The following is a 15324-nucleotide window of genomic DNA, read 5'->3' on the forward strand; positions in this document are numbered from 1 at the left end:
TAGAGCAGCCACTTACAAGGCTAGTAGGAAACTTGAAAGACAAAAGTAGTAAATTATCTATATCCATAATACGTGATTAAGGAATACACAGAACAAAAATATGTAAAATATGATAATAAACATTAAATGTGGACAGGGGAAGGTAGGAATAAAAAGTGCGGAGTTGTTAGAATGTGTTCAAACTTGAGATCAACTTAAAATAGTTATACACACACACACACACACAGACACACACATGACCTACCCTTACACCTGAAGGAACTAGAAAAAGAAGAATAAAGCCCAAAATTAGTAGAAGAAAAGAAATGATAAACAGAACAGAAATAAGTGAAATAGACACTTAAAACAAATAGAAAAGATCAGTGAAACTAAGAGCTGGTTCTTCAGAAAAGATAAATTGGTAAACATTTAGTCAGACTCATCAAGGAAAAAGAGGACCCAAATGAATAAAATCAGAAATGAAAAAAGAGATGTTACAGCCAACACCACAGAAATCAAGGGATCAAAAGGGATTACTGCAAACAACTATATATGAATAAATGGGACCTAGAAGAACTGGATAAATTCTTAGAAATTTTCAGTCTCCCAAGACTAAATTAGGAAGAAATAGATATGAATAAACCAATTACCAGTAATGGAATTGAATCAAGATTAGTAAAAACAACTTCCAACAGACGGAAGTCCAGGATCAGATGGCTTCACAGGTGAATTTTATAAAACATTTAAAGAAGAGTTAATGCCTGTGCTTCTCAAACTATTCCAAAATATTGAAGAAGGAACACTTCTGAACAAGGCCAACATCACCCTGATTCCAAAATCAGACAAAGATACCACAAAAAAAAAAGGAAAAAGAAACTCACAGGCTGGTATCATTGATGAGATACAAAAATCCTTAACAAAATGTTATCAAACCAAATCCAACAATACATTAAAAGGATCATATGCCATGATCAAGTGGATGCAAGGATAGTTCAGTATTTACAAATCAATCAATGTGATATACCACATTAACAAAACAAAGGATAAAAATCATAGGATCATTTCCATAGATGCAGAAAAAGCTTCTGACAAAATTCTACATTCATTTATAATAAAACTTTCAACTAAGTGGATATAGAGGAAACATACCTCAACGTAACAAAGGCCATAATATATCACAGACCCACAGCTAACATCATACTCAACAGTGAAAAGCTAAAAGCTTTTCCTCTAAGATCAGGAAGAAGGTAAAGGTGCCCACCCTCACCGCTTTTACTTAACATAGTATTAAATGTCCTAGCCACAGCAGTCGAAAGTTGTTAGAGACTACATCCTAAGTGTTTTCATCACAAGGAAAATTTTTTTTCCCTTTTAAAAATTTTATCTCTATATGAGATGATGGATGTTCACTAAACTTATTGTGGTAACTGTTTCATGTGTGTAAGTCAAATCATTGTGCCTTATACAGTGCTATGTGTCAATTATATCTCAATAAAACTGGAAGAAAAAAAGACAATGTATAAATTATGTTTTTAAAAAGATGTATGGTAAAAGGATAAAAGTGGGAAAGGAATGCATAAAATGAAAATGTGTCAGTGTGAAAAAATAGGAAAGCAGGTTGAAAACCTTCTTCAAGGTCGCTTATTACAAAGAAAATAAAGAGATTCCTGTTATCAATTCTTCCACGAATTGAAAGAGACATTCTGATGTATATGTGTATTTTATATGAAACGCCAATAACTTTTAACATACAGGGCACCCCAGAATGGCTTCTGCCCCATCAGTGGATTCAAAGATGCTTTGTCAGCTGCTCTATTGAATGCCAAAATTAAAGCTCTCCTTATTGTCAGAAAGAGAGGAACTGTTGGTTAAAGGAGCTGGCTACCTCCTGCTGATAGAATGTTATTTCCTGAGAGAATTCTATGATTTCAGTGACTTTGTATAAATTTACTTCTTTTTTCAGGTACCCCAATTATGAATTTATTAGTGATAACTCTATCTCTTGGTCAGCTGGACTGCATAATCGATACACAGAAAATTCACTTCGAGGTGTGATCCTGGACATACACTTTCTCTCCCAAGCAGACTTCCTAGTGTGTACTTTTTCATCCCAGGTAAGCATTTTTAAATGGTCAGTACTGTTTGGTTATATTGGGTCAGAAAGTTCTTGGGTTTTTTATAAATATTAGTTATCATGATTCAGCTGCACACTTTTTTAATATTGGGGAATGATCCCTTTTGTGAAACAATGAGAAAATTCCAGAAAACATAGCTATTTGAGTGCACTGAATACATAGTTGTTTGCAAGCAATTGTTGAATACATCTCCACTGAAGCCAACTGCTGGGGTTGTTTAAAGTATTTAGCTTATTCACAGCATTTAACAGAAACAGCGAGTAATTAAGTTTACTTAATACGTTCTGATTTTGCATACAATCAATATGTAACCAGAATCCATCCATTTCTACACATCAGTGCACTGATACTGAGAGGCTTAAATGCGCAGCATTTTGCCTCACTTGATTGCTTTATAGAAAATAAGAAAGAGTAAATGTAATTCCTCTTTCAAGTCCTTTTAATATTTCTACCAAGCAAGAAGCTGTACCTTATATTTAAGCAATACCATATTATAATCATTCTTGGAGTTTGTTATAGGTAATTATGTGTTATTGGTTCAGTGTACATGTTTTTGTGAGTGGTCCAGTCAGCCTCACGTGCCCAGTGGAATATCAGTATAGAAGTATTTATTGTGGATGTCATTCAGCTCTCTCATTCATGTGCATATTATTCCTTAGTTTATTCAGCAAGCTGTTAAATGTTTGTGCTCAGATCTATACTAGGTGTAAAGGAAATTTCAAAGGATTGAAGATACAGATCTTACCCTGGTCCAGAATCTAGTGAGCAAAATATTCACATGAAATAACTAGAAAATAATTATCAAGAAATATAAACCATGTAAGATAAGTATATGTCTGAAAGCTTAGGAGAAGCAAAGAAAATAAAAGAAATGTGAAAAGGAAAGCCACATCAATTACATGGAAATATACTGCAGAGCGTATAAAGAAATGGACGGGTTTTTATTATGTGACAGTACACATTGTCACAATGGTATGGTGATATGATTGTTGGAAAGATACTTACCCCAGCAAAGGCTGTTTGAGTTCCTTCAACGTGAAATAAGAGTACAACTTAAGACCCAAAGACAGCTACACAAAGTAGGGGTTACATAGCAGCAGTCCTCATCAGAAGGGAAAACACAAAGGCATCCACAGCTGATATTTCTCCCTAATATCGCTAGATGAAGATCATATCTTTAAGAAGGTCTGCTTTCTATTCTTATGGGGAGTGAAGGGAGGAGTTGTAACTACCTAACCCCTCTCAACTGCTTTTGAGAATCTGCCTATGTGCCTAGGTGATCAACAGGTGCACGTAACACATTTTCGAATGCTTATTGTTAGAGTGATTGAATCAAGAGTCACTTTCCCAGATGTACCACCTCCCCTGTAGGCATAGATTTTAGGCCTGCCTAAAGTCTGTTCCTTTAGTCCAGGGTTTCTCAGCCTGGCACCGTTGGCATTTGGGGCTGGATAAGTTGTTGTGAGGTGCTGTCTTGCATTATAGGATGCTTAGCAGCATCTGTGGCTAGTGGACCCTCACCTCAAGTTTTGACAGCCAACAGTGTCTCCAGACATTGCCCAGTGTCCCAGGTGAGGGGAGGTGGGGGGGCAAAATTCTTGTAAGAACCACTGCTCTAGTTATAAAGCTCTAAAATTGAATAAATATATACATGTCTAAACATTTACCAACCTTACATGTAGGTAGACACTGAGACTTACAAGGACGTGCTCTATGTTTTGCTTTCCTTCTTCCAGCTCTCCTTAATAATACCATTAGGCTCATTCTGGAAAGAAAAAAATTTTTTCCCTTTTTCAAGGATGTGCTGTAGAATTTTTGACCCTCACAGCCTCATAACTCTAGTTTTGACCCAGAAGTCAGGACTGCTGTCACTTCATGATAATGGAAACCTGTCCAGGTTTGAAGAGCATGTTGTTCATACTACTTTGTTCTATTTTATGCATAATATCAACCTCGGTGTATCCTTCAGACCTCAGATTCAGAGTAACAGTTTATGTGAAGAAAGCTTAGTGCTGAGAGGTCTGGTTGTGTCCAAAGGAATGAGATTTGTGATTATATATTATATTGTTCCTAAAAACTCTTGACAAGTCAAAGTTCATGCAAAATAACTCTGCTCATTTGAACCAATATTTTGTGTCCCAAAATAGACTTGAATACCTCAAAACATCTTATGTTAGGGTTCAGAATAAAAGTTTAACAGTAAAAATACCTTACATTTATGTAGTGAGTAGCGGTTTGCTAAATGTGATCACCTCCTTTCTTGATGACTAACAGCTGTAGCATTTGAGATTATGCACTGATTCCACATTCAGTGATAAGTCTTTGGGCTTCCTTGCACCCCAGGATTTTTTGAAAATATTTTTAGTGAAAAGGCATTTGGTACAGTTTAATATGTTTGCAGTGTGAATGAAGTTGGTTGCTGGCTTGTAGAGGTTTCATTGCCATAAACCAAAACTGGAATTGTTTGAAGAATGCCCCCAAATGTGACAGCAGCAGCGGCAGCAGTGGTGTTTCAGAGAAAGTCACTGATGGCATCAAAGTGTCAAGCCATTGACTTCATGAGGCGGAGAACAAGAATGAGGTGTTATGAGCTCTGGAGTCAGACTGCCTGGGTTTAAATCCAACTTTGACCACTTAGTGACTCTGCGATGTTTGAACAAGTTACTTAGCCTATCACTGACTTTTTTTCCCTCCTCCCTGTAAAAATGGTAATAATAATTGCTACTGCATGAAGTTTTTGTGAGGATTAAAGAGGTATTATATGTAAAGCACTGGGAATAGTACACGGCAATATGTTAAATGCAATGTTAGCTGCTATTATTATTTATATAGCAATAGGCATAGGTATATCTTTGCCTGTCAGAATCTACAGTATTTGTTTTAGCAGCTGTGCCATCTCACGTTTTAGAAGGAACGTGAGATATGCTGTTCAAGAACTCCGTTACCTGCTTATGGTCACGGGTGATGCTTAGGTTCCACATAGTCATTGTGTGCATTGGATGCAGGTAACACTTCTTCATAAAGAAGAATAACCAGTAACATTCAGCATAGTAATTTCTGTGCCAAGGTACCACCTTAACTGTATTTTATTTTGCTTATTGAAAGAGAGCATCACCATAATATGAATTTTCAGAAACAAAAATTCTTCATTCCCACAGGGTGAGTGGATAAGTAGTGGTGAACTCGTGTATGTCTTGACTTTGGGGAAATTAATCTGCAGACTTTCCTGTATATGCCACAGGCATGCTAGAAAGCAGGAGAAGAATAAAGCCTTATATCCAGAAGGGTGACAAGAGAATAAAACAATAAGAACCAAATCTTAGCCCAGAATAAAACATGGACAACCAACTTTCAAACTTTCCTTGATGATAATCTCATGTCAAGAGGTGGTTAGAAGAAATAAAACTTTGGTATCTTCTTCATCATGTTTTGACAATCCTGAAGTTTCAGTCATGTAAACTTTCTGTCTCCTGTATACTACCCTTTGAGGGCTTTTATGCTGTATGACAATAGTGAGATAGAGTTTATCTGTTGACCATGTGCTATTGTAGACAATACTAGAAGAATGAAATGCATTGTTAGAAGGAAATTGCAAGGCTTGCTTGATGTTTGAGAAACTGCAGGCACAGATGTCATGACACCTTAATCAGGATTCTTTATAAGGTTTTGGATCCATTCTTCTCAGTCTTAGGGCTTCTAATCATTCTTGGTTTTATATCCACAAGTGAGGTCTGGGAATTCTCTCTCCTTAAGTCAGAGTTTTTAAAAACGAAGAATATGACTCTACTCTCTAATTTTGTTACTATTGTTGCTCTTAGTTTTCTGAATTCCTTCATCAGAGCTGTTTCTCACAGCCAAGTTTGTCCTAAAAAGCTTCGTAAATTGAAGAAAACAATTTTCAGGATTTAGTCTGAAAATTAGAGGCAATATTAACATTTTTCAATAGCACCAAGTAAGTTTTGAAAGCTATGCAGTGAATCACATTCCAGACTATTCTACCAAATACTCTAATCTTGTTCTGTGTTACTGGAAGTGCCCTAAGCATCTGCTGCGTCATTTAAGTTATTTTAATATTTAACAAGACCATCTTAAATCTGAAGCAAAGGAAGTATAGTTGGAGAAATAACAGCAGTTAACAGCTCACTCAGTTGTAGATGGGCAAAACATCAGAAAAGTTTTCTTCTTTAAAAGATTACTTATCAGGTTTTAGAATCAGGTTTTATCACTCTGAAATGTGATTTACAAAACTGGTTGTAGGTGTCCAGTTATGGGTAATCAACATATTTTAAGGAGCAATCAACATTTTTCAGTAGTTTCTCAGTCATTAAAATCACCATAGGACAAAATTACTTTTTTTTTCCCCCATGACACTTCCCTTTGTGGCACTTACTACGACATTCTTGTGGCATTCTCTGTCGTTTCATTCCAAATCCACACACAACACAACTGGCCTCATCATACTTTGAATCAGATTTTGGAAAGCCCAGAGGGAGAGACCAGATACTTACATTCATTGTATTCTAGACAGATGGTTCTGGAGAGGAATTCCCACTGAGGTGTGGCTCATGAATCAACAGTGGATACTGTTCTCCCAGTGAATAGCAAAACAAAGAAGTTTACAGTAAAAGTGCACCGATATCCCAGCCTCACGCAGTGAGACAAGCACCCACTTCCAACTTCTCACGCTAGGAGAGCCTTCTGGCCCTGTGTATTTTGACAAAAAACCAAGTCCCATATGCTCTGAGAAAGCTTTGGAGGCTCATGCAAAGCTTAGATGGTTGTTACTCAGGGATAAAATTCAGACTAATGGAACTTCTTCCCGTTTTTAATTGTTTTTTATTAATACAGTCATATCTGTGTTTTATCCTTTGGCAGTATTTTTGCTCTTACTCATTATTGTGTGCTTAGTAATGTTCTAAAATTGATATAGTGCCACATCAACAGCAAATGAAATAAAACATACTACATGTGGCCAGTCACTGCTTTGCAAACCATAGACTGCCCCTCTCAGTCATGCTGTTAAGCATCAAACCTGAGTATTGACATCAGCCGAAAGGCCTCATTTACCTGCCACGTGATTTGGATTTGTAAAGGTCCGAGTAGAAGCCTAGGGTGATTAAATGCAAACGTTGACACTGTAGTATCTTTCTAGCCCTTCACAGTAAATTGCCCCATGGTTAATATAGAGAAAAATGTTTAATTACTCAGAATGTTACATATGGACTTGCATGTCCACTGCTGGACTGGTATTATACATGGAGCAGTATTCATTCAGAAGGTACTTACTGAGTGGCTACTCTGTGGCAGGCAGTGTTCTAGATAATTACCCTAAGAACCTAAGGCAGTTCAGTGTACGGTTTAGAGACAAGGAGCGTTCTAATTACATTTCTGCCATTTACCAGCTCCTTTATTCATTTTTTATTTTTTGGAAATTAATCTTTCTTTGGCACAGTTTCTTTAGCTGTAAAATGTAAATGATAATAGTAACCAGCTCATAGGGTTGTTGTGCAAGTTGAGAGAAAGCGTGTGTGCAAGCGCAGCTGTTAGAACAGTGCTCAGTAAGCCCAGCTGCTCTCGTCATTGCCATTATTATGAGAAGGAGAAAGGGTCTGTTTGGCCCACCTCTTTGTCTGAAAGTTCTGCCGTTCATAATTTCTTTGGCTTAAGAAAGTACTGTGTTATCCAGAGGCCTAATACATCAACAACTATTGATACCAAAACGTAAACCAATTATTAGAATTGCCCCAAAAGAAAGCACCTCTCTAAGGGTGTGGGACTGAGGGCAGTGTTGATTTTGTAAGAGCAAGAAGTTTATTAGTGAAAGGAGGAAACACATTAGGGTTCATTGCCACAGTGGGCATTGTGGTCATCCCAAGGGCAGTACAAGGTCTTACATCCCTGGCTAGAGATAACTGAAAAGTGGGTGTAGGGGCCCTGAAAATAAGACTCTTCCCAGGGTCAGCCTTGGCCTTAAGTTATATCTTTCTGCTGTTAAAATGTGAACAGGGAGAATAGGATCTGCAAGGGCAAACATGCTTAGCAGTTAACAAGCATACACAGACTGCCTGAGTCCAAAACCTGAATATGCCACTTAATAACAGTGTAACCTTGGGCATATTCCTTAACCGACCTTTGGCATCCCATAAAACGAGCATGATAAAATTTTATGGGGCAACTGACGATTAAATTAGACCTGGAAACAATGTCTGACAGAAAAAACTCAGTAAATATTAGCCTCTGTCACTGTTACTGTACTTTGCTATTATTGGAGCTGCTTTGTTTTAATTATTTAGTTTCTTTCTTTCCAAAGTCTTCACTTGGTTTTGCTTGCCCTGTGTGGGCCTTTGAGTGAATTTGAAGTTCAAGTTCGAAATCTTTTTTAGCCTCATTTTGTTATAGTTTCAGTATTCTACCAGTGATCTCAATTGCACCATGACATTCCCAATATAAAACCAGTTTGTTGACAAGGTAGTGACTTTGAAGGCAAAGTTATTGTCTTGGCTCTTTGTCTAGTTGAATTTCTAGCACTAGAATTTGGGCAGATCTCCTTGTATTTTAGTCCCTATCTGCAAAATTAAAAATAGTATCTAAACGTAGTTTCATTTGCAAATTACATATAGCATTTGGAAAGTGCCCCTCAGGTTTCTGAAATTCAGATTTTTCAAGGAGTTAAGTTGATGATTAACCTAATCAGATTCCATTTGCTCATAACATTTAAGAATCAGTTTTTGATATCCTGAATGCCACAGTTTTACAGAACTGCTGGGTAATCCTAAATTGCTCCACTGAGCAGATTAACATTACTATTAGTACCACTTTAAATATGTGCAAAGGTGTTGATATAGGGACAATAAAACTTCCTTAACTGAGATAACTACAACTGGAGATGTAGGGAAATTTGACCTGAGTTGAGTCCTGTGTTCACAGTGTATAATGGAAGAATTTTCTAAGCAAAATGATAGTATTCTCCCTTTTGTCTTCACTTAGAAAGATTTCTGAATCCCATTTACTCTGTAATGAATATAGTTGTTAATTGCATAAAATGTTATACCTTCATACTTGGTGATAAAGTTAACTTTATCACCAAGTATGAAGCTCAGATTGTGGAATTTCCGCTACTATCCAGTGGGAGTGGTAGGTATTCTTTGGACAGAGGAATCTTTTAAGCAGCCTTAAATGCATCAGGTAGATGCATCTTCCCCAAAGGCTAGTTCATCGTATTTCAGTCTAGACTGTTGCTATCTACACATCACACATAAAACTCTTTAGAACAGAAGTGGCAGATATGTTTTAGCTTATTTGGGAATAGTTGATTCTCAGTAATTATATGAATTTCTGTTGAGAAGAGTTCTGAGACTAAGTCCAAATTAGCAGAAAAAGAGTATGTGATTTATTAACACTGAGTGAAGGAAAGGGAGCAGCAGCATTCATGTAAAGTATTTATAATCCTGAACCTTAAGTTCACCAAGGGCACAGACTGCCTTACTCATTTTTGTACCACCAGTGCCCAACCCTCTGTGGCTCTTAATAAATGTTTATTAAAATTAACTGTTTCGTGTTCTTAAAATGCTTTGCACTGTACATACACATACTTTTTTTCTGTGAGAGATCTTAATTATAATTATCTATTATGTTAAAAAAAAGAAGATAACAAGCACAGAAATGAAGAATGACTTGTACCATCATCTGAGAGCAAATGGACTGAAAACCTGTGACAGAATCCACTGTTTCTCACTCTCTCAGTCCTGGTCCTAGCTTAGTCCTAGTTTCTTTGGCCAAGGGCTTTCAGATTGCTATGAAGGAGATCTTACATATACTAACAAAGGTTTTTTCGTGCTTTCCCAAGGTCTGTCGAGTTGCTTATGAAATCATGCAAACCCTGCATCCCGATGCCTCTGCAAACTTCCATTCTTTGGATGACATCTACTATTTTGGAGGCCAGAATGCCCACAACCAGATTGCCATTTATCCTCACCAACCTCGAACTGCAGATGAAATCCCCATGGAACCCGGAGATATCATTGGTGTGGCTGGAAATCATTGGGACGGCTATTCTAAAGGTGTCAACAGAAAACTGGGAAGGACGGGCCTATATCCCTCCTACAAAGTTCGAGAGAAGATAGAAACAGTCAAGTACCCCACATATCCCGAGGCTGAGAAATAAAGATGGACAAGAAAGACAACCAAACTCAGTTCAAACCATTTGAGCCAAACAGTAGATGAAGAAGGCCCAAGCCTAACAACTTGTGGTTAAATGAGTCAACACCTTCCGCACCAGGAGCAGCTGGGATCTGACAGATGCTTCACTGGTGGAATTCCTCTTTAACAAGGGCTACAGTGCCCTCAAACCCATGCACAGTCAATAATGTACTCACGTATAACATGCAAACAGGTTGTTTTCTACTTTACCCCTTCTTTCAAGATTATGTCCCCATGAAACAAACACTGCCACATTGTGTAATTTAAGTGACACAGACATTTTGTGTGAGACTTCAAACATGGTGCCTATATCTGAAAGACCTATGTGATCTAATGAGATAACTTGAATAGCTCCCTCCTGTGGGGAGCTTGATTCTTAGCCAGTGGTGGTATTGTAACCACTGAATTCACTCCAATCAACAGATTCAGAATGAGAATGGATGTTTTTGTCTGGAATTTTTTTTTTAAGTAATTGCACCAGTTCATCCACCTCTTCATTAATAAGTGAAGGATACAACAGAAAATAAAATATTCACACTCCATTAGGAACTTTTGTAAAACAATGCCATGAACAGATTCTTTAGTACTCAATGTTTCTGGACATTCTCTTTGATAACAAAAAATAAATTTTAAAGAGGAATTTTGTAAAGTTTCTAGAATTTTATATCATTAGACGATTATGTGGCCAGCTTTATGGTGGAAAATGATGATAAAAAGAGGAATTTTATAGTTTTCCTTCTTTACTTTTTTTCTTTTCTTTTCTTTTTTTTTCTGTTTCAGATTGAGTGGTTTAGCTCAGAGAGTAATTGGTCCATTTTAACACCAAAAACTGAGGTTAGTTGGTGCACATTACAGAGTTGCTCAGAACACTCTTTGGGAGCTTTTATTTTTATTATTTTGGACATTGTTTATCTGTTTTAATTGAATCAAATAATCATACTCTTCGCTGTCAGAGGAACTGCCCCCTCCATTTCTGAACTAACAATTTCAGGCTTGTTCTTTCTTATTGGGGCCATTGTCACTTTTTGTGAGTTGAGTTGAGTCCTGTTATTTTATCCAGGAAGTGATTTGTGCCCTTTCCTATCATGTCCTGCTTTTGAGAGTACCAGGAATCTGTGGGGTTGGGAAGCTGGCTCTGTTTCTGAAGTACACATCTCATTGTATGTAGAGTCTGGTGAACAAAGGAGAGAGGAACCAGTATGAGGCCCAAATTGGACTTGGGATTGTCTCTTCCAAATACTTCCTTTTAGTAATTAATTACACATCAGAATCACTTCAGAAGACAAGACTTTGATGCTCTCTTTGCTTTCTCTCTGAACATCATTTTTCTCCTTATAGGAACACTTCCTCTTTTCTGTAGCCTGCCTCTTTTAGATGTCTGGTAGGAGTATTTCATAGCATTGTTTTGCCTTCTGAAAGAAAAATTTGATCCATATGGGAACCAATAGTAGGCCTGATATTAAGTATCAGGAATCCTAGACAGAAAAGCCCTATCCTTCACATCATCTCTAAATGAAAATACCTGCATGTAAAATATCCTCACCAAACTTCCCTAAATTCTTTCTACCTTTCCAGTGAAGTCTCCCAGAATTAACTATCTAGTGTCAGTACGCAATTTTCAGTTTAGTTTTGGTACAAATAGGTCATTTGAAACAAAAATCTTCAGCTGAGCATAGGTACTTTTGAATATGAGTTATTTTCTAATTCTAATCTTACTTGTCATCAGAACATCATTTCCTCTGCTCTTTCCTGTTTTTATTCATTACAAGCATGTTTTCCTTTACTTCTTTGAACATAGTTATATTAACTGCTTTAAAACCCTTTTCTGCTAAATCTAATACTAAATCATCTCAAACTTGGTCCCTGTGTCTTTTTTCTCTAGAGAAAGAATCACATTTTTCTGGGCTTTTTTAGTTTTCTTTCTCTCTCTGTCTCTCGTTGAGGCACGCATGCTCCAGGGCACATGGGCTCTGTACTTGTGGCGTGTGGTCTTCTCTCTAGTTGTGGTGTGTGGGTTTTCTCTCTCTAGTTGCAGCACGCATGCTCCAGGGCACATGGGCTCTGTAGTTGTGGTGCATGGGCTCCAAAGCACATGGGCTGTAGTTTGTGGCATGCAAACTCTCTTGTTGGGGAGCATGAGATCAGTAGTTGTGGCATGTGGGCTTCATTGCCCCACGGCACATGGGATCTTAGTTCCCTGACCAGAGATCTAACCTGCGTCCCCTGCTTTGGAAGGTGGACTCTTTACCACTAGACCACCAGGGAAGTCCCCACATTTTTCTGGTTATTCAGATGTTGAGTAAATTTAGATTGATCCTGAATGTTGTATATGTTTATGTTGTGGGTTCTGTTACATACCTCTGAAGAGTGCTGATGTTTCTGTTTGTGTTAGCAGGCATTTAACTTCATTGAACTCAAATTGTAAACTGTGTCTTGGGCAACAGCACAAATCTCAATTATTTTATCTTTAGCTGGAGTCTACCCCACACATATATGGTTCAGGAGTCAGCTAGAGATTTGGGTAGATTTAACACACAGCATTTGGAGCTCTCTTCTTCTGAGATTTCCATCCTCACTTTCCAGCAGCTGTGGTTGCTCTGATTCTGTGGTGTTCTCTATTTCTTCAACAAATAAGACAGCAGTTTTCTCTCAGCCTAAAAGCCATAAAAATGGGACACTCACCTTGTACCATGCCCTTCCTCTTTCCAGAAGTCGCCTGCCTTTTCATTCAGTCTCCAGTGGCTTTGGGCAGCTTTTTTTGTATTTTGTTCAAAGTTGACCATTGTTTTCCGTTGGGAGATTTAAGTAGGTGTTTGAACTCTGTCATACAGGAAGTGAAGCTCTGAAGCAGAGATCTAAAATGAAAAAGTATGGTGGGGGAGGGAGGCGTCTCTGTTTAGATTCTGACTTTAATAGCTAAGCAGCCAGTAGCTTCAGGCAGGAAGGAAAATGAAGAACTAACCAAATTATTAAACCTGCAGGTGTGAAGGGCTAATGAATATTGCTCACCACTTCCTTCTGAAAAGCTTTTCTGAGCCACATTCATTTTTGCAAATCATCAGGTACATACTATACAGGCTGCCTTTTGGGGAGGACTGACATTTCTTCACCACTGTTACACCTTCTCCATGAGGACCTTTAAAACTCTACGTGGTTTTGAATTGCATGACCAGTGCTAGATTAGGAATATTTGGGTCTTTTCCTTGTTACAAGACCCATTTCTGAAAGAGCCTAACCTAGAAAACAAAGTTATTAGCCAGGGCTCACTGAATGTGGATACCAGCATCATGCATACTAATGACAAAGCAGTTTAAAAAGTTCTTCCTGGTCCGGTCACTCAAGTCTGATATAGTACTGGGCTGAACTTAAAGAGTTCACGCCTGTTGTCAAAGAGCTCCCAGCCCTAAGCCAGGGTTTCTTTGTGTCCCAAGTGAATGAGGCTAGTTGCTTCGCTCTCTGAGCTTTAGTTTTTTCTATAACATAGAGCCTGTTTCCTGGGTTCCCTCCTTAAAAAGTTGAGAACATGAATGGCCTCAGCTTCTGAGGGGCTTGAGAGTTAAACGAGAACAAGCACACGTAAAAAGCTATCTCACAGAATGACGATTGTCATCGCCCTTTAGTTAGAATGTAATCACTGAATATTCTGAAAGCAGGAAAAGTATTGGAGGCTACATGGTGCGTCTAGAAGAATCTCCTCTGCCTCAGTGAGAATAAATCTCTTTTACTTGACGTGCAACAGACATGTCCGCTTTGACCACAGCCAACTGCCTGATCTCTCATTTGTGCTCCTTGGGAGACTGTGCAATAGCCGGGATCAGTCATCTCGTACAGAATAGATGTGTGGCTTGGGGGCCTGACGAATTTGGGAACTTGGCTGTAACACCCTAATTTATGCTAGAGAATTTTTTAAATGCAGTGCCCAGAAGGAAGCACGAAGGAGAATTTGCCTCTATACTTACTAGTTCCTTACAGCACTCTACCCTCTTGGAAACATGGAGGAGCTGTTGCAGGGTCCCTGGCAGGGCAGAGGCAGGCCATGCGTGTCAAGTTCTTTGGCTTCAGCTATCACTGACATTATGCATGTTTGAGCGCTTGCCCTTTGACAGTGCATTCGTTTTTGGTTCTTTATACAAGTCAGAATCTCTGACCCTGGGTAGCTGCTCAGCTGTTCAGCCTTGCCATCAGCAGTCCAGTTAAGTTGCCACCTGCTTTCTTCTCTCCTTATTCTTAAGACAGTCTTGATTTTGTATTTCTGCTGAAAATGATCTCATGTGAATGGTTCCTTTGTTACTATTCCATGCCTCATGCAGTTCCTGCCCTAATTACTTACACAGACTATGATTTTGTAATTGGCATCTCCAAGATAAAAAGGAAACTAGATATCCCCTTGGACAGTTTTAGGTAATATATTCCTAGATCTGAAGTATAATCATTCTATGATACTGTGTATTCGGGGCCATTTAAGCTAAAGATTTCAAAGATTCTTACAAATCAATGTCTTTATACTCAAGGGGAATGTGGCTAGGGCATCCTCTGTTTAAAACCATGTCAACCTGGACAGCACTTGCACTTTTTTTAAAAAGTGATGCATTGAAGGCCATGGCCGTAGCCATCCGATGTTTTGGGAAGAGAGCCAGGAAGAGAGCTCAGAACTCCTACTGACCTCCTATCATCTGTAACTGTAACCTCTCCTCCCCTCAGTGTCCCGTAGAGGCTATTGTTCCCTAACTGCCTGTGTGGGTAGAGAAAAGGCCATTAACAAAGGAAAAGCAGCATGTTTGTTTATAACTCAGCTGGGCATGAGAGCATCTGGTGGAGGCTGGGAATGTGCAGTGCTTTGTACAGAGAGCACAGATAGTTTGGACTGTGGGTGTGGTCAGCAGTCTGAAGAATGCTGGGACTGTGAGTTTCGGGCTCGTCTTAACTCCCCTAGTGGATTGCAGCCCTTAAGAATTTTCTAGCCCAGCAGAGGAAATGAAGGGTAGTGGGTGACCTAGTTCTCAGTTTTGTT

The 15324-nt window shown here is 38.5% G+C and overlaps 1 protein-coding gene across 4 annotated transcripts in view; it reads left to right on the top strand.

Moving 5' to 3' along the window:
* Positions 1-10953, top strand: part of FUT8 (fucosyltransferase 8) — a 315036-nt gene extending 304083 nt beyond the window's left edge. For all 4 annotated transcript variants that reach the window (XM_057731047.1, XM_057731050.1, XM_057731048.1 and 1 more), the window contains 2 exons: positions 1943-2093; positions 9961-10953. In XM_057731047.1, the coding sequence (XP_057587030.1) occupies positions 1943-2093; positions 9961-10278 (469 nt within the window). In that variant the 3' untranslated portion in view covers positions 10279-10953. The remainder of the gene's footprint in view (positions 1-1942; positions 2094-9960) is intronic.
* The last annotated feature ends 4371 nt before the right edge of the window (positions 10954-15324 follow it).

This window comes from Hippopotamus amphibius, chromosome 4 (assembly GCF_030028045.1).
Source record: "Hippopotamus amphibius kiboko isolate mHipAmp2 chromosome 4, mHipAmp2.hap2, whole genome shotgun sequence".
NCBI classification, from domain to species: Eukaryota; Metazoa; Chordata; class Mammalia; order Artiodactyla; family Hippopotamidae; genus Hippopotamus; species Hippopotamus amphibius.